Here is a 26,763-nt window from a genome sequence, read left to right as displayed (position 1 = left end):
GTAGCTTCACGACCTCAGCAATTTCACCACAATATTTCATGAATGAACAAAGGTCAGATTTAAAAATCTGGCTGCACAGAATCAGCACTGGCAGTGCCCATCTCTATTCTGAGTGAAGAGATGCTGGAATCAGAGGCTGCTTGTTTTATTCGTTCACTCCCACAAGCAAAACCATCAGTAGACTACGAGTAGACTTGGTCTTTCATGAGAGAGGCTGAGAGGTCTTTTAAAATTATGGTTTTCACAGAGTGGATATGGAGGGAAAGTGTCTACCTGTTGAGAAAGGCATAGCTAGAGGCTGTCAATACAAGATATCCAATAAGGCATTCTCTTCACCCAGGGTGGTGAAAATGTGTACTTTGTCCCCACAGGGAGTGGTTGAAGTAAATAGTATTGATGCATTTAAATGGAGGCACATAAGGGAGAAGGGAGTAGAGGGTAATACAGAGGGATTTAGACCAGGAACACAAAGGATGGCAGGGACTGGTTGGGTCATGTTTCTGGGGTGTATATCATAGAACATTACAGCACAGTACAGGTCCTTCGGCCCACGATGTTGTGCCGACATTTTATCCTGCCTTAATGTCTATCTAACTCTTCCCTCCCACATAGCCCTCCATTTCTCTATCATTCATGTGCCTATCTAAGAGTCTCTTAAATGTCCCTAATGTATCTGCCCCCACAACCTCTGCCAGCAGTGCGTTCCACGCACCCACTGCTCTCTGTGTAAAAAGCTTACCTCTGACATCCCCCTTATACCTTCCTCCAATCACCTTAAAATTATGCCCCCTCATGTTAGCCTATGTAATATAATGTTAATCTATGTAATGTCCTTACAGCCTACAATGCCTTCAATACAAGCTTGATCAATCATGTGCCTCAAACTGCAGTGGGGTTGCAAAACAAAACATGCAGTGGTTTTAACATTTATGCTGTTTTCCAATGGGTTTAGAGTCATACAGCATGGAAACAGGCTCTTCAGCCCAACTGGTCCATGCCAACCAAAATTCCCTTCTAAGCAAGTCCCATTTGCTTGCTGGCAAGAATTGCCCATTGAGCTGTTATATAAATAATGCCATGACTCAAGAAAAAAAGTCTTTACCACAACAGGCAGCTAATTAAAATGGTCAAGGAAAACCCTTCTTTAGTTTACAAAAATGGTTCAATGTGAAGCAATGGAAATCAAGGTTCCTTTGGCTGCAAATTCACAAATGAGCTGCGAGGAAGAGAAGGAAATGAGCCTGGAGTGTGGGGAATTCTGGAAATCGTGAGAATGTTTAGCTCCTGGTAACTTTGAAAGCATGTTCAAAAGTAACATACAGGAAATCTGAAATAAAACCAAAAAAAAGATAGAACATCTCAGGCAGCATCCGTGGAGAGAGAAACAGAGTAAATGATTCACGTCGATGACCTTTCATCTAAACTGGTGAATCTAATCATCGACTTGACCTGTTAATCCTACTGCACTTCACCACAGGTGCTGGGTGTGGAACAGTAACCAATCTACCACTTACAGTTCTCCAACCAGAAGTGAAAGTGTGGTTCCCTAACCCCATTTCCACCCCCAGCATGACCACAAGGAGCCAAAAGCCACCTTGTGAGAAGAGGGAAAAGCACCTTTTGACCACTGTGGCACAAAAAGAGTGACTCCCTCCTCCAACAAAGTTCTGAATTTTCTAATCCCTGGGAAACTGGTAATAGGTTTATTATTGTTAAATGTACTGAGATACAGTGAAAAGCTTTGTTTGCACTTTCTCTTGCATGCACTCTCTCTGTAGCTACATCACTATATTCTGCACTGTTTTCTTTTTTCTACCTCGATCATTCCATACATAAGTAGCTAGGAGTAGTACAAAAGCGAAAAAAAAAGCAGAATGCAGAATGTAGTGCTACAGTTACAGAGAAAGTGCAGTGCAGGTAGACAAATAAAGTGCAAGGGCCACGGCAAGGTAGATTGAGAGATCAGGAGTTCATCTTTATCATATAAGAAGTCTGTTCAAGAGTCTTATAGCAGCGGGATAGAAGCTGTCCTTGAGCCCAGTGGTATGTATTCTCAAGCTTTTGTATCTTCTGCCCGATGGAAGGGGGGGGAACAGAGAATGACCGGGGTGGGAGGGGTCCTTGATTATGTTGGCTGCTTTCCTGAGGCAGCGGGAAGTGGAGACGGAGTCGATGGAGGGGAGGCTGGTTTTCATGATGGATTGGGCTGTGTTCACAACTCCCTACAATTTCTTGTGGTCTTGGGCAGAGCAGTTGCCATACCAGGACGTGATGCATCCAGATAGGATACTTTCTGTTCATCTGTAAAAATTGGTGAGAATCATCAGGGACATACCATCCAAGGTGCTGTGAATTTTGAGTTCCTAACTGCACTGTAGAAGATTGATTTGAATATAAATCAGAATTGCGGAAACCTACAACACCAGAAGAGGACCATTCAGCCCATCACATCCATGCCAGTCAAAACTGTAATGAGGCTTCATCCCATTTGCTGGCTCATAATCCATAGCCGCAGTCACAGCTCTTCAAGTGCTCACCCAGGTATGTTTAAATGTGGGAAATCTTTCAACTTCCATCTCCCTTCGAGGCAGTAAGTTCCAGTTCCCCATCACTTGTTGACTAAAATCATCCTTTCACAACCCTGGTCTCAAGCTTCTACTAATTGATCTAAGTTTATGTCCCCTGCTTACTGAAGGGAAAAGAGTACTTCTTGTTCACCTTGCAAAGGTTTCTCTTGATTTTATACACCAACCCCCACAACAATACTCTCAATATGGAGGAATTTAATATAGAGGGATACGTGGGAGGAAGGGGTTAGATGGTCTTAGGTGAGGTTTAAAGGTTGGCACAACATTGTGGGCCGAAGGGCCTGTATTGTGCTGTACTGTTCTATGTTCTAATATCACCACAATATACCCTTGTCAATGCTTCTGAATGCCCAATCTCTTCTTGACAGGAAACTCAAAACCTGATGATGCAGGCAGTGTTCATTGCATTGGAATCACATTCACCTGCTTTAGTCTTCAACCCTCTTCACCTGTCTCCCAATCCACCTCTTAGAAGGCTGGTAACATTGACCCCTTGGTCCATTTTGTCCTTCACATCAGAAAGAGGTTAAATACTGTTGCAAATGGACCATTCCATTCGCTCATACATAACAAAAAGTCAAAAAGGCAAGATACTTTGATCAAAGGCTCATTGATTTTTAACTGCACATTACTGGAATTTCATAAAAGAAACTTAAAAATACTTTTATAAACACATCATCTTTCATCTCTGCAATTAAGGATTAAGCAAGTATTTGTAACAATATAGTTCTTGCCAATAGTAGTAGGTTTCAGTTGAAGTAATTCATCATGGTATTGTACATACATTAAGTGACCCCTTGCTGCTGGCACCACTTGTGAAATTGATTTGGTCACTTCAGAAATAGGAGTCAACCACAAGGTGTGGAAGTGGAGTGGATTACAGAAATATTAAAATATCCACAGTTCCAATGCAACCCCATATGAATTATAACAATGCAAGCTGAAGAGCACATGTTCAAATTATCCTGCTCAGTGCAACCTCGCTTCAATTCTCCTCTTTGCTTTTGCCAACCGAAGATTGGTGAACAGGGATGAGGGATGAACAGCTACTGGAGATCCTCACTTGCCTCTGCAGCAAGCAGTGATTACTTTCCCATCCAGGAAAATGTGCTCACTTTCCCCTGAAAGTTTCTTCCAAAGTTCCTCTTGTCCATACTAAAGCATAAAAAATTAACAATTTGGAATCATTATTGTTATTCGAATATTTCTATCACTTGGTTATGTACTAACTGATCTGATGGAACATACTAGCCTACCTATAACCGCTGTTAAAACCTTTGGGTTATCTATTGTTAATACCAATGTTAACAATATTATTCCTACTCTCACTCATACACTCTCTACCATTTGCAGTAAGTTGGGGGATTCTTCTGTCATTTTGATGGATGACCTGAAGTATTTAGAGGGAGCCAAAGGCTTTTATGTTGGGTCACCAGGGAGCTTCAAGCCATACTCTCTTTTTCAAATATCATACTTGATTTGGCTTTAAAAGACTTCTGAAACAAGAATGTTCTAAATATTTGATGGATGACATATGGCTAAGTGACAGAAATAGTTGCTAAAGCATAGATAATCACAGGTAATTCCTGTCTTGCTCTGAACTAACAGTAATAAAAAGATCATTATTAATTACACATGGGGTATTCTATGCACTTTTTCTGGGATGAAACAAATGAAGCTTTTCAATTGTGAGCTTGTGTGTGTTTCATCCAATACTTATGAGTCAGTGATTTCTCCAGTGGTGTTCTTGCATTACTAATGCTCAAGCTATGCAAACAAAATATAGTACATAGCTAATAGAAGCTAACTCTCCAGGTGTCTTTCATTCTCAGACTCCTATCCAAAGTTGCAACTCCTACTCCTGTACTATAGTTTCCACCAGCTAATCTACCATTACCCTCACCCTATTTCCTCCCCAAACCTCTCCCCTCTCTACAATGTCAACCAAGTGGCTTTGAAAGTGCGCCAAGGATTGTAGCCTTGACAATCAGGCTAGTGGAGAAGTAATGGGATGGATTGGGACCAACACTATCACCTGCCAACAGCTCAAGCCGTCACCGATCCTTGGACATTTTCAATATTCAGCTTACTTTAGCACTTTTGTCACCTGTATTTTGGAACTTGAACTGGGGCACCAGGAAGAAGAGAGGGGAAGGTGGTGAAGTTTGGTTAAGGCTCATATGTGCATCTGCAAATGATTGCTGTAGTTTAAAGTGCCACTAATCATCTCCAAATCTCTTGTTCTAACAACATAAGAAATAGGAAGAGTAGGCCATCTGGCCTTTCAAACTGCCCTGCCTTTCATTTAGACTGCAGCTGATCTATTTATTACCTCGGCACCGTTTTCCAGCACTTTTATTCAATCAAGGAATATGGACTTCACAGGCTGAGTGATCATTTAATTGCCTATCACTAGTTGCCCTTGAGCAGCCGGTGGTGAGCTGTCTTCTTGAACCATTGCAGTCCTTGAGGTGTGGTTTAACAAAGCTGTTAGGGAGGAAGTTCCAGCATTTTGACCCAGCGACGGTGAAGGAACAGAGATATATTTCCAAGTCAGGACAGGACGTGGCTTGGAGGGCAATTTCCAGGCGGTGGTGTTCCAAGACTTTCGCTGGAAGAAGTTGTAGGTTTAGGAAGGTGCTGTCTTGGTGAGTTGTGGCAGTGCATCCTGTAGATGGTACAAAGTGCTGCTACTGTGGTAGAGTGAGTGGATGGGGTACCTATCATACTGCTATGTCCTGTATGGTATATAGAACAGTACAGCACAGGAACAGGCCCTTCGGTCCACGATGTCAGTGCTAAACATGATGCCAAATTAAACTAAACCTCTTCTGGTGTCAAGCTTCTTGAGTGTTATGGAAGCTGCACTCATCTTGGCAAGTGGAGAGTATTCTATCACACTCCTGACTGAAGCCTTGTAGATGGTGGACAGGCTTTAGGACTTGGGAGATGAGTTACTTGCTGCAGGATTCCTAGCCTCTGACCTGCTCTTGCAGATATATTGATACCATTTCCATAGCCATGATTCCCTGTGTTGAATAAGCATCGCAACCGAGTCTCTACAGCACTCAGGATGGGGAATTCAAAAGATTCACCAATGAGTGAAAAAAATTATCACTACCCCAAGTTCCTCCAGCATTTTGTGTGTTGCTCCAGATCTCCAGCATCTGCAATATCTCGTGTCCCTAATTCTGAAACTGTGTCCCCCTGATCCTTGGCTGTTCATTCAGGGCCAAGATCCTCCCTGCATCTAACTTGTGAAACCCGCTCATTCTTCTAAACTCGAGAGAATATAATCCCTCTCTATTCAATTTTTTCTCATGCAGGATCTCTCTTCCTCTGCCTGATTTAGCTCCGAAAATGTTAAGAGGATATTCAATGAAATGCCTCTCCCACTCTTCAGAGCTTACTGTATTATTTTAAACTTTCCACTGTTTTTCCCACCCATGGACGCAGAAGTGTGAAGTGACACATTACAAAGCTTGATTGAGGTAACCATGGAATTTTTGGATAAGTGTCTGAATGGGGTCAAGAACTATAGAACCATAGAACAATACAGGCCCTTCGGCCCACCTTCAAACCACACCTAAGACTATCTAACCCCTTCCTTCCACATATCCCTCTATCTAACAATCTCTTGAACTTGACCAACGTATCAGCCTCCACCACCACCCCAGGCAGCGCATTCCATGCACCAACCACTCTCTGGGTGAAAAACCTCCCTCTGACATCTCCCTTGAACTTCCCACCCATTACCTTAAAGCCATGCCCTCTTGCTTTGAGCATTGGTGCCCTGGGAAAGAGGCGCTGGCTGTCCACTCTTATCTATTCATTTTCCTATCTTGTATACCTCTATCATGTCTCCCCTCATCCTCCTCCTCCTCGCCTCCAGTTTAAAACATGGAGACAACGTTCCTGCTCTTGATTTGTCAGACTTTCTCATTATCAGGGACTGTTTTAGGGCCTCCATCAGTCTTTTCCTGTTGATTCAGTCTTGCCTCAAAAGTATATCCTCTCACTTCTGGTTTCATTCCAGTAAATCCTTTGCATCTCTTCCAGCAGAGGGGTTTGGAGCAAAACATTCAAAGATCACAGATAAATTAGACCATTGATCACGGTGATTCAATTCTAAAGGGACGGGATTGAAATGCAGAGGAGTTGTGCTAAACTTGCATTGAACCTTGGTTAGACCATACTTGCATTTCAGTGAACAGTTCTAGTCTCCAAATTATAGCTGGAGGAGATGCAAAGGATTTACTGGAATGAAACCAGAACTGAGAGGATATACTTTTGAGGCAAGGCTGAATCAACAGGAAAAGACTGATGGAGGCCCTAAAACAGTCCATGATAATGAGAAAGTCTGACAAATCAAGAGCAGGAACGTTGCCTCCATGTTTTAAACTGGAGGCGATAAAAATCAAATAGTCAGGAGCCACTGCTCTAACTGCAGAGTAAAAAGAAAATGCTACCAAAGGGAAAAGCTAAGCACAAGAGGGAGAGAGTCATAGAGTTGTGCAGTAAAGAAATAGGCCCTTCAACCCATCATGTCCACTGCTTGCCTATCTACACTAATCCCATTTGCCCACATTAGGACCATATAACGGGTATGGTTGTGGAGTTAGATGGGTGGGAGGGGAGGAAGCCCATGCATAGCTATGGTAGTTGGGTTGAATGCCCTGCTTTTTGCACTAGTAGTCTGGTTAACCCTTTGCAACTACATGGAGGTATCTAACTACCAGTGATCCTCAGACAGCAACAGTGGTAAGCAGGATGTCTTGGGATTTGCTAGTGAGGTTCAGTAATCTCAAGCTGAACCCCTGACAGTTACCCACTGAAAAGTAAACCTCTTCACCATTCCCTCTCTCTGCAATTTAAAACTGAAATGAGATAACCTATTCTAAGTGCTGGAGGAACTCTGCGGGTCAGGCAGCACCTACAGGGGGAAGTGGACAGTTGATATTTTGGGTCTTTCACCTGGACTGAAAGAGGAGAGATAGCAGGTATAAAAAGGTGAATGGAAGGGGTGGAGCAAGAGCTGGCAGATGATTGGTGGATCCAGGTGAGAGGGGGGTGATGGGCAGATAAGGAAGTGGGGAGAGTGGGAATGGCGTCAGAAGCTGGGAGGTGATGAGTGGAGGTGACAAAGGGCCGAAGATGATGAAATCTGATCAGAGAGGAAGGTGGAGCGTGGAATTGATTCCATCACCTGCCACCTCTTGTTCCATCCCTACCCTCCAGTTCTTTTATACTGGCTATCTTCCCTCTATCATTCAGTCCAGATGCTGCCTGACCCGCTGAGTTCCTCCACCCTTTGTGTGCTGCTCCAGATTCCAGCATCTGCAGTCTCTCGTGTCTGTGGTTATCTCATTTTTCCAGTTCTGACTAAGAGTCAATGACCAGACGTGCCAACTATGTTTCCATCTCCACATTCAGGACCAGATCGGATGAGTATTGCAGCACTTTAAATGGAAGCAAGCCTGGGTCCCTTATCTGGCAGCAGAGGGGATACGGTTTGTCAAGACACTCCCTCACTGGGCCCCCTACACAACACAGCAACAAAGACCACTCTTATGGAGTCTCCCAGCATTTACAGCTGGGGATCAGCTTTCAGATCCAATATTGAGTTAGACCTGAGGCAGGGTCTAATCTGATCTCAAGGAAATTGTGGGGCTCTGAATATAAAGGGAAAAGTGAAAGGAAAAATAAGTTCCTTTTTGTAAATTACTTTTGTTCTGTTCAATGTCAGATGGCACAGAAAGAGGCCCTTCAGCTCACCGAGATCCCCTGACCACCTGGTTACTTGAGCCTAAGGGCACATACCACCAGTTTCTATCCTACGGTGATAAGACTATTGAACGGTTCCCTTATACGATGAGCTGGACTCTGGACCCCACAATCTACCTTGTTGTGACCTTGCACCTTATTGTCTACCTGCACTGCACTTCCTCTGTAGCTGTGACACTTTACTCTATATTCTGTTATTGTTTTTACCCTGTACTACCTCAATGCACTGTGTAATGAATTAAGATATCTTTATTAGTCACATGTACATCAAAACAGACAGTGAAATGCATCTTTTGCGTGGAGTGTTCTAGGGCAGCCCGCAAGTGTCGCCACGCTTCCTGCACCAACATAGCACGCCCACAACTTTGTAACCCGTACGTCTTTGGAATGTGGGAGGAGATCACAGCACCCAGAGGAAACCCACGCAGACACCGGGACAACGCACAAACTCCTTACAGACAGTGGCGGGAATTTAACCAGGGTCACTGGCGCTGTAATAGCATTACGCTAACTGCTACACTACCGTGCCTGCGTGATCTGTACGAACAGTATGCAAGACAAGTTTTTCACTGTACCTCAGTACAAGTGACAACAATAAATCAATACCTTAATCCAATTTTATTCCCACTACTCACCAGGGACAATGTACAGTGGCCAATTAACCTACCCACCTACAAACTGGAGCACCTCAATGAAACCCACACAGTAATAGGGAGAACATGCAAACTCCACACAGACAGCACCAGAGGTCAGGATCGAAACCGGGTCACTGGAGCTGTGAGGCAGCAGAACTACTACCATCACCACTTGCTGCCCCTTAATTTCCTTAATGATTTGCCTGTTATAGTAAATCATATTTACTTCTTTAAATATTTGTTAGCTACTTTAACTTGTACAGGTGAAGTCTGTGGCAGGAGGAGAGTCATAAAGCACAGAAACAATTGGTCCATGCTGACCAAGATGCCCCACCCAAGCTAGTCCCATGTGCCAGCGTTTGGCCCATAACCCTCTAAATCTTTCCAATCCATGTATCTGTCCAACTTTCTTTTAAAAGTTGTTATTGTACCTGCCTCAACGACTTCCTCTGGTAGCTGATTCCACATAGATACCACCCTTTGTGCAAAAAAAGTTGCCCCTCAAGTTCCTCTCGACTCTTTCGCCTCTCAGCTTAAACCTATGCCCTCTAGTTCTTGATACCCCAACTCTGGGGAAAAAGACTGAGTGCATTCACCCTATCTATGCCCCTCATGATTTTATACACCTCTATAAGGTCACTTCTCAGTCTCCTCCGCTCTAAGGAATAAAGTCCTAGCCTGCCCAACTTTTCCCTAGTGTGTAGTAAGTGGGAAGGGTGGGGACAAAATAGTCAGAAATGGAGGAAGCAATGGTCCTTTCATCATAGTGGAAGCAATCTACGAAGACTAGCTATCCTTCACTTATACATCAGTTTATTCAAAGATATTAATTCCACTTAAAATGCCATCGATCTTGCACCCTCATCCAATTTTTATTAATGAGAGATGGCCTCATTTGTAAATGATAGTTCAATTTTTATTTATGAGAGATGGCTTAATTTAGTTTTCAATCATAGGTTACACTGATCTTTTCCGACAGTTTTATAATTGAGCAAGAAACGAGCTGCTAGAAGAATTCAACGGGGCAGGCAATATCTGTGGAGGAAAATGGACAGTCGACGTTTCAGGTTGTGACCCTTCACCTAGATTGAAAGAGTAGAAGGGAGGTAGCCAGTATAAGGAGGTGACGGGGAGGGGTGGGCCAAGAACTGGCAAGCGATAGGTGGATCCAGGTGAGGAGAGGTTGATGGACTGAGGTGTGGGAGGGAAGGGTGGAGACGAAGGTAGAAGCTGGGAGATGACAGGTAACAAAGGGCTGCAGATTATGGAATCTGCAGAGTAAGGAACACGAAGGGGAACAGATAAAGGAGGTACAGTGGGAAGATGGGAACAGTGTGGGGGAGAGGGGAGGGGACAGGGGACCCAGTGGGAGGAGTGTGTGGGTGATGGCCAGATAGAGTAGATGGGGAGGAGAAAGAAACTGGGAGACAGGGGGCTGGAGGCAGGGTTGGAGAGAAGGGTACGTGAGAGGGCCTGGATAGATTAGAAAGAGAGAGAAAGGGACGGGGGGGCATCCGCAGTCTCTTGCGTCTCAGTTTTATAACTGAGTTTTATTCAACACAGGCACATTCAAATGTTCAGACTTGCCAGCAGGGAGAAAGAATAGTTTTGGCCCTATTCCTTCCTTTAAGCTTCAAGGCTTTCCTGTGTTACATCAATCCCTGTCACTTGGGTGTTCAGGAATGCTTTTAGCAGGTCCCAAGAGGACTACCTTGCACCCCAACATTCCAAGCCTATGACTGCCCAATACCTCTACTCATTGGTTGTTTGGAAGTAACAAATGCTATAACTCATTACAGACAAGAAGTTAAACTGTGCAATCTGAACAATGGATCATACAGAATTATTTGCTTCAGTATTTTTTCAGCATCCACAGGTTTTAGTTTTTGCCCATTAGTTCTTGAATTTATGCGCAGCCGCAAATGCTACTGCCTCACAGCTCCAGCGACCCAGGTTCGATCCTGACTGTTGGTGCTGTCTGTGTGGAGTGTGCGTGCTCTCCCTGTGGCTGCACAGGCTTCCACCCCAGGGCGCTGGAGTCACCTCCCACATCCCAAAGATGTGTGGGTGGGTCAATTGGCAGCTATAAGTTAAGCCCTCAGTGTAGGTCAATGGCAAAAAGAATCAAAGGTAAGTTGATGGACTTGTATGAAGGAGAATAAATAGCAGGAATACAGGGAAATAAGGAGAGGGAGAATGGGACTAATGGTCCCCGGAAGCTGGCCGGGATCATCACCTTCTGCACCATGATAAGATAACATGTCCTCATGTTTGCTTTGCTGACTGCTTGATCTTGTCTATTCCCATTGATGTAAGCATGAACTTATAATGGCACCCATGTTGCTTTGTGCCACATGGCTCCACTCAGAGCCACTGATGATTAACACTTGAACTGACATAATTCCCGGAGTTCTGTGCACACCAGCAAACCAGATGTGGCAAGACTTACTGACAGATTCAGTGGATTGGTGGCTTGCCCCTCAGACCTGGGCTAGTCAGACCTGCCACAAGGTCCAAGGCATCACTGATTTCAATCAGATTGTAGGGAAAGTATTAGGAAACAAAGAGGAAGGCATGTTATTTTTATGAATTATTTTGCTTTTGTTTAATATTTTTAATTATTTGTGTCTATGTTTTACATTCTTTAATTTTTAAATATTCTTACTTTTTTTTTGAATTGTTTAATTTTAATGGTTTTTAAATGTCTCTGACATCAACAATAATTTTCACAGCCAGCAAAGTTCCTCCCCCTGCCGGCTGTCAAAGGCTGTCAGGGGAGTATTGAGGCTGGGTCCTTCTTGCAGCACCAGTTGAACCCCAGGTACCGTCTGGACCATACGACTGAGGTCTGGGATGCAGCCAGCCCCCTGCATCCACACACCACTGACAAAAGCACAGGAATAACATGGCCATTCCAAGTGAGGAGTACTGAGGCAGCTTAGATTAGATTTAGATATCTTTATTAGCCACACGTACATCGAAACACACAGTGAAATGCGTCTTTTTGCGTAGAGTGTTCTGGGGGCAGCCCGCAAGTGTCGCCACGCTTCCGGCGCCAACACAGCATGACCACAACTTCCTAACACGTACGTCTTTGGAATGTGGGAGGAAACCAGAGCACCCGGAGGGAAACCCACACAGACACGGGGAGAACGTACAAACTCCTTACAGACAGTGGCCGGAATTGAACCCATGTCGCTGATGCTGTAAAGTGTTACACTGACCGCTACACTACCATGCCTGCCCTAATCTGTCCCATTCAAATATCCAGTAAGGTCACAAACTAAACTATCTAAACTCTGGTGGAAATAACTAGAATGCCCCAAATCTTGCATGAAACCTGGCATTTTTCATCTCTGGTAATAATCTACACTCAACTTTTCCAAGAAGTTTGTATCTTTCCTGGAAATGGGATGCTCCAAAATCAACCCAAGGCCTTATTTCTTCTCCAGCATTAGAAGGAAGGTACAGGAGTAGGCCAACAAATGATCTGCTGGAGGAACTCAGTGGGTCGAGCAGCATCAGTGGGAGGAAAGGAATTGTCGATGTTTCAGGTCAAAATCCTGCATCAGGACTGAGAGTGGAGAGGGGAGATGGCCGGTATAAAGAGAAGGGAAGTATGTCCACTCTCAGTCCTGATGCAGGGTTTCGACCGAAAGGTCGACAATTCCTTTCCTCCCACAGATGCTGCCTGACTCACTGAGTTCCTCCAGCAGATTGTTCATTGCTCCAGATTCCAGCATCTGCAGCGTCTTTCCACAGGAGTCGGCCATTCAGCCCCTCACATCTGTTCTTCATAGCGCTCCTTGCTTTTGTACTTTATGCAAAGCCAAGGTTGAAGACTGTTGTTTATCTCATTGGGAAGGAGTATGGCGCTAAGGAGATTCACCAGGATGTTACCTGGGATGGAGCATTCCAATTATGAGGAGAGGCTGGGTGTGCTTTCTTTGGTTGGAGGAGGCTGAGGGGGAATCTGATGGACGTCTCCAAAATGATGGCATACTGGGGGTCCCCCGGATAAGGATATCCTGACTTAGGAAAATCCAGTTTTCCATAAATTCTCCCAGACTCTACTCTCAGGTATATGATTCAAATCTCTTCACCACAAAACAATGAAGAGATCTTCCTTAGAAAAAGCCAGTGCCTCCTCCAATCCTGCCTTCAGGTAAGATCATACATTACAAACCCTGAGCCATCTCTCATTAGCACACACTTTCTTTGATTAAACTGCTGATAGTTTTTTTTTGCTGATTAGATAAGCTCCCCCCGTCACTCCATCTGGGCTGGATTCAGACAAATGTTTGTCACAGTTCACTTGCTGGTAACAACTTCTATCATCTACATTGGCCTTGCCCAGACTACTCTTTGCAAATCAGTCCCCAAGGCTAAAGATTTCCCATTAGGATTTTGGGGGTAATTGTTCATTTCCAACTTATGTTAAATTCAGTTTATGGACAGTTCTCAGGAACAGAACCCTTGCGCAATCCAGAGGTCCAATGCTTAGGCAGGGTAGGTCATAGGAAACCTTTCCCTGAGGCAAACGTGATTAAAACTGGAGAGCATAGGTTTAGGGTAAGGGCTAAGAGGGGCACAGACAATCAAAGGTATTGGGGTGGGGTTACACTTTGATTTACCATTTTTTTCAGTACTTTAATGTACATTTATCTTCAAATTTGAAGCATAATTCCCATTGATTACATTTGTTTGTTTCATTGGAACCAAAGAATGTACCTATAACCACACTCCATATTAAACTATACATAGATTCGGAAAGTAACAAGTAAACAAGCAAGGTTTTCATCACAAGTTTTAAAGTTCTCCAAGCACAGCAGAATATCATTTTCACCCAATTTATAATCGCAAATTTATGGAACAGATTTCTGTGATATGATGTTTCAATCCTGCCTTAAATGCAGAGCTGTGTGATTATTTTGTTAAGAATAAATTTAGGTACAAGGTGGCTAAATATAACTTGGAGAGGAGATAAGGATAAAAATGTAGAGGAAGTTTAGAAAGATGAACGTAAAAAACACAAACTTAAGCATACTTGCACAGAAATGTTTAACAGTGGATATTCTAATACACATGATAAGGTGCTGTTTGGATTCCAGACTCTTATCATGCGATTTTAAGCAAACTATGCTGCCAAATATCTAAGAACATCAATCATAGTTCACTGCATTTCAAATAAGGAAACCATCATTGGCGAGTTATTGTTTGATAGTAATCTGAATATATAAGTGTTATAAACTCCTAGATATAAAAAAATGATTTGCCTGGTTACATACTCCTGGAAGGAAGCATGTTGCCCTCAGAAGTAATTTGGGATAGTCAGTCTGCCCATCCCCACTGGGCTAAATCACCTCCTGCACTACAATGGACATCGTTTTTTATACGTTCTAATTGTGCTCTTTCTTGTATAGTTTTGTATAATTTATGTTTTTCTTGTGAATGTTGTGCCTCTGATGTTATGTGCCTGTGATGCTGCTGCAAGTAAGTTTTTCATTGTACCTGAGCATACTTGTGCATATGACAATAGACACGACTTTGACCTATCCATGGATGAAGAAGCCAACAGTAGCAGCAGCAGCAATTGGTTGGCCAATGACTTGGAAACACAGTCCAGCCTCTCTGGATACTGTACGTGGATAGGATGTGGGACATGGGCTTTGGAGCTGATCGAAGACCAAAACCCAGAAACTCATGCTTGCACACCAGCACTAGATGTAGTGGGCTGTGTGTTATACTACATTTCCAAAATAAGATAAGATATCTTTATTAGCCACATGTACATCGAAACACACAGTGAAATGCACCTTTTGTGTAGAGTGTTCTGGGGGCATCCCACAAGTGTCGCCACGCGTCCAGTGCCAACATATCACGTCCACAACTTCCTAACCCGTACGTCTTTGAAATGTTGGAGGAAACCAGAGCACCCAGAGGAAACCCACGCAGACATGGGGAGAACATACAAACTCCTTACAGACAGTGGTCGGATTTGAACCCGGGTCGCTGGCGCTGTAAAGCATTACGCTAACTGCTACACTGGTTCCACTGAAATTTGCCACCCTCTCTATAGTATCGGTGCCCCATTGCTGATGAGAAAGGCACTGAAGAAAATGAATCTTCACAGATATCAAACACCCAGGTCTTGAAAGCAATTGGCACTCAGAAGAGTTAATCTGTTTTTACATTGGTGATTAATAATGGTTAATTATATTCAATCATTCCAGAATGCGATTTCCATAATTACCATCACTCTATCTGTTGGCTCTCCCCTGCCCCTTCTATCCTGAAAAGTTCCGTGAACTAAACTATTTAACGCCTGATTCAGCCGAAACAATTGTTCATTTTTGCAAAGTGCTCTGAACTGCTATTGGATCCAGCTTCCAGATTTATTTAGAAAAACTGGGAATAAAAAAAATGGGAATACAGACTGATCAGGAGGAACACAAGTCAGCCAATATTCCAGGATAAAGTGCAGTTGGATTTGTGGTGAAAGAGGCATTTTAAGGTTCTCTATGAAGAAAAATAACCTCCAAATATATAAAAAATGTTTTCATAAAACCACCAACTAAAATTAATAACAGATGCCAGTGTTAGAACTGTGCAGTGAAACTGACAATATGACTAAATGTCTCTGAAGCTTTGAGAGTTCCATTGATCAAATTCCCAACTCTAGATAGGTGAAGAGTCCACCAAATCCAACCCATCCTAAACAGACAGGAACCGCTTCAGACTTTCTTCAAACACTTTACGATATTTGTATTTAAACTATCACTCCCTTCTCTTCGGGTTACAAGTCTTGTCATAAAACAACTTCACAGAGAAGTGGTACCAGTCGGGCTGCAGGACACTGAACTGATTTTCCTGAGGGGGTCTTGAATCTGTTCTGTTTGTGGCCACTGACCTTAATGATCAGGAAATATTTTCTCTGTTTTATTAAGTAACATTTTGTGGTCTAATGCAACTGCTGATTCTTTCAACCATCCCCATAGTATAGCCTTCACTTCAATCTCATAAAAAACACTGACTCGATCTCCAACTGAGTCTGGACACCTGATCAAAGCAGAACTCTAATCTAGGGGCTAGAGTTTCAATGTGCCATTCCCACTTGCTTTTTATTCAGAATTCCTCGTTAAGCATAACACTTCTTGGCGAATTAACTGTGTGTTTATCAGCAATTATGCATTCTCTGTACCCTGACAGAGCTAGCCGTTATGAAGCTCAGTGTTTGGTGATGAATTTAAGCAGTGTTGCAATGTGGATTCAAGTCAAGTGAGAACTAGATTGCGACTGCCAAAACTGAGTTCACTTAAGATCCTAAACAGCTGTCAATGAATGTTTTCACTTCCTTTCCCAATATTGGATGTGAACCAGAGGCAAAAGCCTATGACTGAGACTATTGTCTCAGCCAAATGGGCTGACCAGTCTCACCACTTCTAGTTAATTTTAACATTGGCAGAATTGGCAATGCCACTAATAAAAGAAATATTCAGATGGGGGATAGACTGCTCCAATTCCTTGCGACCATATTGAGTTAAAGTCTTAATTGATGAAGTATTTAAACTGCACAGGCTTCCTGAGCAGACTGTAGACACATTCTATAACATATAAATGCATGGACAAGAACAAACTCACAATAACTACATTTCACCAATCAACCACTTCTTACAAGCTGCCTATAACGTAGTAAGATTATATTTCAAGTTATCCTGTTGCACAGTTTGAGCCTAAGTTCTCCTGCGGCTTAAAGTCTACGGATTTAACAAGATCCTTGGAGAACATTAATAATTGCACATGCACACTCTGAGTTTAATTCATTAGCGCAAGAAACCATGACGATATAGAAACTGTTGTCCTATTGAGGGATTCAACTCAGGTTTACTTCAGGTTTGAGAGTTGCTGAGCGTGCTGTTTCACTCATTCCCGGTTTCCTGGAGTTCTGCTAAAATCAGCCAAACATTAAGCAATATCGCTAAAGAATTGTGTGCTGGGAATTAAGCAACAGCAGGTTTATTTACCAAGCACTTGCAACTCTGCGAGGTGGAGTTTGGAACAGGGTTTTGTACAACGAATGCTGTAAACTCCAGACAACATAGGACAGGGACCCAACTGTCCTATTCTCTTTTGAAATGGCCACTCTGCATGCTCCAGACATCCTCCTCACAAACTCAAAGTGACTGGTGGCCGAGATTATGATCAGCATCTTTTCATCTACAACACACCTCTCTTTCAATTCTGCTCACATGACAGCTTGGTAATTAAAATCCCGATTTCATAGAGCATGGAAATAGCCCTTCAGCTCACTGTCCATGCTGACCATTAAATACTGATTTGCACCACTAATCCTACACTAATTGTATTTTATTCTCCGCACATCCCCAACAACTCACCCCTCCCTGGATTCTACCCCTCACCCACACACCAAAGGCAATTTACAGTGGCCAATTAACTTACCAACCCATCACATCTTTGGAACGCAGGAGGAAACCAGAGCACCTGGAGGAAATCCAAGTGGTTACCGGGAAAATGTACAAACTCCATGCAGGAGGTCGGAATCGAACCCGGGTCACTGGCCTTGTGAGGTACCACTTCTACTCGCTGCATTTCTACTACTTCATTTCAAACCATTTCACTTCACAAGGACCACAGCAGAACTTCAGGAATGAAGTATGTTTCCTAGTTGTACTATATGTAGAAGAGGTAAATGAATTAATAGCTAGAGTTATACTGCATGGATACAGCCCCTGCAGCCCAACTCTGACCGACCAAGTTGCCTATTTGAGCTAGTTTCATTTGCCCGTGTTTGACCCATATCCCTCTAAACCTTTCTATCCACGTACCTATCCAAATGTATTTTAAGCATTGCAATTGTACCCGCCTCTACCACTTTCTCTGGCAGCTTGTTCCATATATTCTGCACCCTCTGTGTGAAAAGGTTGCCTCTCAGATCCCTTTAAATTTCCCCCCTCTCATACCTAAGCCCTCTACATTGAGACTCCCCTATCCTGGGAAAAAGGTTTATGCCAGAAAGCTGATGGCAAACCTTAGAATGGATTAAGAATGTTTGGGAGCCAGAACAAAGTAGGACAAGTTCAAAGTCAAAGTTGAGTTTATTGTCATATGCACAAGTACGTACATGTGTGCACAGGTGCAATGATAAACTTACTTGCAGCAGCATCACAGGCACATAGCATCAGATAAGCAGCATCCATAAGTTATCGAAAAAACCAAGATTTCTGAATTAAGAGTGTGCAAGAAACAGATTTTCTGATTGAGCACTGGGTCTGTAGAAAGACAGTCTGATACCTGGGACCTAACACTGTCCATCAATCTGTGGAGCAAGAGAATGAAGGTGAGAGACAGGACTGCTGTCCACTAAAGCCCCTCAAGGAACGGTTACGCAGTGAAAACAATGGAAAGACTGGAAGAGAGAGGCTGCCAGCTATCACTCAATGAATGTATGAATGAGGAGGATGAGGAGGGAAGGACAGCCCCATCACGGATTAGATGTAAGATTATAAGATGTTCATCAAAACACACAGTGAAATGCATCTTTTGCGTAGAGTGTTCTGGGGCAGCCCGCAAGTGTCGCCACGCTTCCGGCGCCAACATAGCACACCCACAACTTCCTAACCCGTACGTCTTTGGAATGTGGGAGGAAACTGGAGCACCCGGAGGAAACCCACGCAGACACGGGGAGAACGTACAAACTCCTTACAGACAGCAGCCAGAATTGAACCCGGGTCACTGGCGCTGTAATAGCGTTACGCTAACTGCTACACTACCATGTCGGCCCTTTATAGTTCCTTTGATATAAGAGAGTGACGTGGTGAGTGCTCCAGGTGCTTTTGTCAAATGGGAAGTTCTTCATCCTGCATCCGCAGCAGAGGTGCACAAAGGATACCCACCACTTACCTCTCAGGGTCTGACGAAAGGCCTCTGACCTGAAGAGTCATAGCGCGGAAAGAAGCCTCTCAGCCCACCAAGTCTGCACTGACCATCAACCACCAATTTACACTAATCCTACGTTAATCCCATTTTTTTTTATATTCTGCCTACATTCCCATCAACTACCTCCCCTCCCAGATTTTAGTCACTCATCTACACATGAACGTCAATTTACTGTGACCAATTAACCTGCCAAGTCGCACGTCTTTGGGACGTGGGAGGGAAACAGAGCACCCGGAGGAAACCCGAGGGGTCACAGGGAGGGCGTGCAAATGCCACAGAGTTCAGGGTTGAAACCAGGTTTGTTTGGCCCTGTGGCAGCAGCAGCTCTGCCAACTGCGCCACTGTCAACATATAGAACATAGAACACTACAGCACAGTACAGGCCCTTCAGCCCACAATGTCGTGCCGACATTTTATTCTGCTCTAAGATCTATCTAACCCTTCCCTCCCACATAGCCCCCTATTTTTCTATCATTCATGTGCCTAAGAGTCTCTTAAATGTCCTTAATGTATCTGCCCCCACTACCTCTGCTGGCAGTGCATTCCACACACCCACCACTCCCTAACATCCTCCTTATACCTTCCTCCAATCACCTGAAGATTATGTCCCCTCACGTTAGCCATTGCCGCACTGGGAAAAAGTCTCTGACTGTCCACTTGATCTATGCCTTTTATCATCTTGTACACCTCTATCATGTCACCTCTCATCCTCCTCCTCTCCAAAGAGAAAAGCCCTAGCTCGCTCAACCTATCCTCATAAGACAGATTTCTATTAACCGTTTCTCTCTCTACAGATACTACCAGACCTGCTGACAGTTTCCAGCATTTTCTGTTTTTATTACATATCTCTCAACTTTGTTCCAGAAAATGATGCTCTGTGGAGACAAAAGCTTTCTGATATCCAACCTAATTCCTTATCTGTGGGGTTTAGAGGCAAGATCTTTAATTGTTCCATTCCTGTGCCCCCTCAAAGACATTATCCATTTCAGAATTAACAGAAACTCATTTGACCATGGTGGCTTGAATGAATGATACCACCAACATTAGGCAGTAAAGCTACAAAAAAGTTTTACAGATTCCTATTTTGCTGATTAAGTCTCTCATTCAGTCGGAAAACCAGTCCTTCCTCCAGCAGGAATTAATGCATGAAGCACACGCAAAATTAAAGCACTGGGCCAGAGCAGTAAGACCTAGGATAAAATTACTAGCTGTTGAAAGTGCAATAAATCCATCCTTAAAGTGCTTGTTCCTTGATATTCCTGCTGCCACACAAGTGTACCAAAGGCAATGATTTAATTTCATGATTTCAAATGAAGCTGAACAGAAGGATGTAAGTAAGTTACCTTCCTTCCCTCTGGCAGCACCCTGGAGCCCACTTCATATTTTTTTTTTCCCACAATTTCTTACAACTTAGAAGGAAGCCATTCAGCCCATTGACCTTATGCCAGCTCTCAAGGCAACTTCTTCAATGCCATTCCCCCACTTATTTCTCAGGAACCAAGTCTCCTCCATGCCCATCAGCGCCGTCTGATCTTCCTTCACTACCTACACGAGGGGTAATTCACAGTAGCCAATTAACTGACAACCAACGTGACTTGGATATATCCATTCAATAACACAGCTAAACAAAGCTACAGAACCTCAGCCTTGTGGTGAGGTTGAGATTCATCCCACTGATCTTTACGCAGTGCTCATGGCCCTAGCTTCATGCTCTTGATCAACAGAGATACCGCCCAGTGACTATACTGATTGCAACCACTACAAATGGTTATGGTCAGCACAGGATAGGTGGGTGTTCTTTGCTCAGGATACTTCAGGACAGTAATTTACAATTTACTGAAACATAATGAAGAAATATAAATACCCAAGCATTCATATTAATTTTGTCATAACCAATTTGGAGATGACATTTTCTTCAAGCAACAAAACACCATTATTTACAATAAATGAATTTTATATAGCAATACATGTTTAGATTTTTATTGAATATTTTCAAACAGACAATGCAATTTAGTACTAGATTTTCCCAACTATCTACAGCCAATGAATGAAAAATCCAACTTTTAACTGGGTAATATCACAAACGTTAACCTTTGCTTTCACCGATGCAGCTCGATACAAAATTTCTTACCTTGCATCGTCTTTTTTGTAGGTTCAGAGAAGAGTGGAATAAGGAGAAGGAAGATGAGGTAGACAAATGATAGTCCATTGTATCGGAACAAACATGCTGAAAGGCAAGAGAGAATACAATGGTTACTACTGCACTCTGTGAATTAACTTCAGATTAACGTTTGTTACCAAAAATCAATTTACTGATTACTTATGTATTCAACATTCAAGAGAAACTTATTAATAGTGAGATTGTTGTAACAGCCTTGTATATCATATCAATGATAGAACCATCTGACTAAAGTAATCTAATATTTGGATTTTAATTGGAAAGCTGAAAAAGCCTTGAGGCAGTGATGCATAAATATCCGATTTGTTCAAATAATGCATTCAATTTAAGATTAGTCATATATAAAGCAAAGCAACGTCAAACAAAATCCATTAAACTCTGTAACGAGATCAGAAGTATCATATTTTTTCAATTCTGGACACAAAGTTACTGTGATGACAGTTCTCTTGGGTTAACTTTTAACTTATGAAAGTTGAAGTTATCACCATCTGGTTTTGTACCAAAAACAATAATTTGACATTCCCACTCGCACAGGACCACACAGCTGCCCTGACTCTTAGAAAATATGCTTCACCCATGATTATTAAGCAGAGCTAAACAGAAATTATAACATCTTTCTTTTCCACATTTATCATTTTCTCTCTCCAACTAAAATATTACTTCAGTGATACACAGCATGAATCCCCACCTTGCTTGGTATCGAACCCAAAATGGCTCTCAAAAGTAGCACAGGCATTTCACAATTCACTTTCTGCCTCAGAAGGGTTTCAACAGATCTCTTCAATAACCATCCCGCAGGTACCATAGGAGCATCGAGTGGGGTGAGGCAGCTGACCTTGAGTGGGTCGCTGACCCTTGGGGAGGAGGCACAGGAATTCACCACAGCAAACATCCTTTGACAGACCACGTGCTGCTAATGCCTGACCGTCAGGGGAACGTGCCTTTGATGGATGACGATTTATTTCCAAGTGCCATACAGCAAAGCAGCCGTGTTACAGCGACGCTGCTCCCACTGGGTCCAGTGCAGGTTGTGATTCACTGCATCCTTTAAGATGGATGTTACACTTGCGCCGTGCACACTCTTCAAAAGGGGCCCAGCTGGACACCAGCGTCACACACACAATGCTTTAGCACTCTGACAAAGGCCCAACTCAATTTCCAAGCACAGATTTCTTAACCTTCAGCCCCTCTAACTGTGTCTCAGGAAGAATTAACGTGCTCAATGTGCTCCCAGGGAGCCTTTTTCCCTAACTTTGCCTAGCATTCTTTTGTTTGGGTTTTGTACCCCATTGGATGTTAACTCCGTGTACAGGTAGCAAAGAAACTTCTTTGTGGAATCACAAAGTTTTTCACTGTACTTTGGTACATGATAATAATACACCAATTTACCATTGGTGCCCAAACTGCACAGGACAGACTGGAACTGATTAGTCTTTCCCTGCTCTGTCCTATGGTTTAAAGAAGTCAAATGAAGGAGATTTGGAAAACAGTATAACTGAAAACATATGCTTTATTTTCCATGTAAAATTAAAAGAAAAAGTTTTGTAAAGTGGTTTACAATCCAACTGGTGCTTTCTTAAAGTATAATTGCCATTGTAAGTTAAGAAACATGGTTGTAATTTAAGCACAGCAAGATCCCACAAACAACAAGGAGATAATTGACCAGGTAGCCTGCTCTTTGTTGTTGGATGATCAAATATATCCAAGGATGTAGCCAATCAGACAACTAGGGGCAGGCACGGTAGTGTAGTGGTTAGCGTAATGCTATTACGGCACCAGCGACCCCAGTTCAATTCTGATCATCGTCTGTAAGGAGTTGGTACGTTCTCCCCGTGATAGCGTGGGTTTCCTCCAGGTGCTCCGGTTTCCTCCCACATTCCAAAGACATACGGGTTAGGAAGTTGTGGGCATGCTACGTTGGTGCCGGAAGCGTGGCGACATTTGGAGGCTGCCCCCAGAACACTCTACGCAAAAGATGTATTTCACTGTGTGTTTTGATGTATATGTGACTAATAAAGATCTTAATCTTAATCTATTGAGGGTATAAGGAAAGGTGGAAGAATTGTGATAAAGAAATGTGATGACTGGGGGTGATTTGGCACTCAGGGGACTAGTACAAATGTGGATGATTTCACACTGAAGCAGCTCACATGACCGAAGTTAGAACAGGCCTCTGTGGTACTCAGTTGGGTAATCACTGAAGGAAACAGCAATTAACCCACTGACAAGTCAATCCTAATGCCTTTCTCTTGTGTTAAGTCACTCACTTTGTGTTTCACTCACTTTATTGGTAATTCAGAGCAATTGAAGCACTGGAAGTAGATTATCTAATTTGTGCCCGCTTGTTCATTCTGCACAGGCCCTGTCAGTGATCTAGTGTGAACACAGCTTGCAGTGATCAAGTCACGCAAAGACGTGTGGTCCCCTGCATTGGACCTGTGACTCAGGAATAGATTGGGAGCACAGGTGAAGTTGTACAAGAATACATGAAAGTTGGAGCAGTAATAAGCCACCCTTGAGCCTGCCTCACCGTTCCATATAATCATGGCTGATCTGCCCTCAGCCTCATCCTCTTCCTATGCAATTCCCCACAGCCCTCAATTCCCAAATGTCCAGCAACCCCCTCGTCCTCCAGTGATCCAGCCTCCGCAACTCTCCAGGGCAGAGAATTCTGGACAGTCACCACCCTCTGCATGAAGAAATTCCTACACTCCTCAGTTTTAAATGACTGCCCACTCATCTTGTAACTGCGTTCCCCTGACTTAAGATTCTTCCACCAGTGGAAATGATGATTAAGTCAGAATTACTTGCTGAGCTGAGGAATGAATGGGGTGAAGATGGAGGAGAAGGCAATTCAAAGCAATGGAGAGAAGACAGACCTGCGCTAACTCTCTGAAGATAAGACTTCTTTATTAGTCACACGCACATCGAAACACAGTCAAATACATCTTTTGCAATAGAGTGTTCTGGGGGCAGCCTGCAAGTGTCACCATGCTTCCAGCACCAACATAGCATGCCCACAACTTCCTAACCCGTACATTTTTGGAATGTGGGAGGAAACCAGAGGACCCGGAGGAAACCCACGCAGACACAGGGACAACATACAAAATCCTTATAGACAGCAGCCAGAATTGAACCCGGGTCGCTGACGCTGTAATAGCATATGAATATGTCCTTTGATAGAATGTTGTCTATTAAATATGGAACAATACTTTTATGTCTACTATATATTAAATCCTACTTCTGTGACAGCAGTCAGTTGGTAACACTCTAAGCTCCGATTTAAGGCCATGGGTTCAAGACTGCCTTGAGAGATCTGTGCACAAAATTAAGCCTGACATCTCCGTGCAGTACTAAGAGAAGACAGCAATAATTCATGTGCCATCTTTCAGCTGTGATGTTAAACTGAAGGTTAAACTGAGTTGGTAAGGCATAAGATCTCCTTATTAGTCACACGTACATCAAAACACACAGTGAAATGCATCTTTTGCATAGCGTGTTCTGGGGGGCAGCCCGCAAGTGTCGCCACGCTTCCGGCGCCAACATAACACGCCCACAACTTCCTAATCCGTACGTCTTTGGAATATGGGAGGAAACCGGAGCACCCGGAGGAAACCCACACAGGCACCAGGACAACGTACAAACTCCTTACAGACAGCAGCCCGAATTGAACCCAGGTCGCTGGCGCTGTGAAGTGCTGCGCTAACCAGTACACTACCATGCCTGAAAAGAAGGCTACAGTCCAAGCACTGGTAAATAGGATTAGTGTAGATGGGTAACAGAAGGTCAGCATAGACATACTGGGCCAAAGGGCATTTTTCCATACTGTCTGACTCTGTTTGCTCTCTCAGGCTGAGGGTCATAGAGTTATGTACCATGCAAACAGACCCTTCAGCCCAATTCATCCATGTTGATCAAGATGCCCATCTAAGCTAGTCCCATTTGCCTGCATTTGGTCCATATCCCTCCAAATCCTTCCTATCCATGTACCTGTCCAAATTGTTCAATTATTGGGCAAAAGAGCTTTACAGGCGTCCTTAAGGAAAGGAAATCTGCCATCCTCATCCTGCTTGGTCCATTTATGACTCCACAACTACTAATGAGCTTGGCCCTAAACTGTCTTCGGAATTGGCCTGGCAAGGCATTCAGTTCAGGAGGGGGCAATTCAGGATAAACAATAGATGCTGGTCTTGCAAATATCTTCATTTCTTTAGAAAATGAAACAAAATTATTTGCTTTCTTCAATTATCGTATTAAAGAAGTGAGCTGTCAAAACACAAAATAAGTTTGCAAATTTGTCAGGTCAGAAACCGTCTGCCAATTCTGTTTGACATAGAGAGAAGGGGAAGAACTTCTCATCTCACAGCTGCTGTGTGGTTACAGACTGTGGCCAAAACTGGAGCATGTTATAAACAAATTACAGTAAAAAGGACTTCAAGGCTACGGTTCAGGATTGAAGTGATCGGCAAGGCTTTTGCTCTCAAAATGAGTAGATTATAAACTTGTTACTGACTTGTTGGAATTGGATTGTATATATGAAAACATACACCTTCGCTTCAAGTACAGTGAATAATTCATCAATTGAATGATACCAATTGGTATCTTATCAGATATATTTCTCCACTTTTCCAAAAAGGTACAGTGAATTTAACTGCATCTCTTTTTCAAATTACTTTATATATCTTAACTACTAAAGGAGGTGACATGCAGTTATGTGAGTATCCTCTTAAACAACAGTGGAACTCTCCAAAGAACCAGGATTTACGGTTAACATATTTATAATTTCTTCTGTGCATTATGTCTACATAAATATTTTAAGTATTTCAACATAATTAATAACCTGTTTGTTTTCAAGTTATTTAAGTTTATTTCGTATAATTCACCCGATATCTGTTTGTAAAGGGACTCTGACTTTCCAGCAGAGTTTGTGTTCACCACAGCTTGGGTTTATCACCATTAACCACCGGTAGGAGTCTCCATTAATTGCACTGTCACTAGGTTATCCAAAAATTAAACTGGCTCAGTCACTATAGCTCTGCTTCCCTTTTACTGATGTCACTTGCTACTAGGCTTCAGTTCAAAAGGTCCCCTGACATCCCACAGCTGTGACGTCACTGAGATGGCTGAGCAGCCAATCAGATTGAAGGATTCTTACACCGTGAAGCAAGATGCCTCAATTTGAATCAAATGTTCAGAAGTTAAACAGACTGCAAAATAAGTCCTGACCTATTTCACAGGCCCCCGTAATTCCAATTCTCACGACAGCGTCTCAACCAGAGACACGCTCCGAGACAAACATCGGCCACGTATGCAGGCTCACAGAAGTTTCCAGAATGAGGCCGTCTGGTTTACCGTGCCTACACTTGGGAGAGATCCCACATCCCAGTGCTCAGTCTGTGGAGTTGCAAGTTAGGCACTTTGAGTGATCACCCAAGTATTTTTCCCAAATGTGAAGAGGATTTGCTGCCTCAGCACTATCCTTGTCACCAAGTTTCTTCCTCAAATCCTCTTTAATCATTACCTCAAATCTATGACACCTAGTTTTTGTCAATGCCTTCATGGGAGATGGACCCTTTCTGCTCATGCTATCTAGACATCCCATAATGTTATACACCTTGAG

At 43.1% G+C, this 26,763-nt stretch overlaps 1 protein-coding gene across 1 annotated transcript in view; it reads right to left on the bottom strand.

Annotated features, from left to right (window-relative positions):
• The window catches only part of LOC127574433 (piezo-type mechanosensitive ion channel component 2-like), a 521,253-nt gene that overhangs the window by 377,450 nt on the left and 117,040 nt on the right, over positions 1 to 26,763 (bottom strand). The window contains 1 exon segment of the mRNA XM_052023441.1: positions 21,096 to 21,191. Coding sequence (XP_051879401.1) covers positions 21,096 to 21,191 — 96 coding nt within the window.

The sequence above is a fragment of the Pristis pectinata genome, chromosome 9, assembly GCF_009764475.1.
Source record: "Pristis pectinata isolate sPriPec2 chromosome 9, sPriPec2.1.pri, whole genome shotgun sequence".
Taxonomy (NCBI): Eukaryota; Metazoa; Chordata; class Chondrichthyes; order Rhinopristiformes; family Pristidae; genus Pristis; species Pristis pectinata.
The sequence above is the reverse complement of the archived record's forward strand: the minus strand, read 5'-3'. Positions and strand labels throughout refer to the sequence as shown.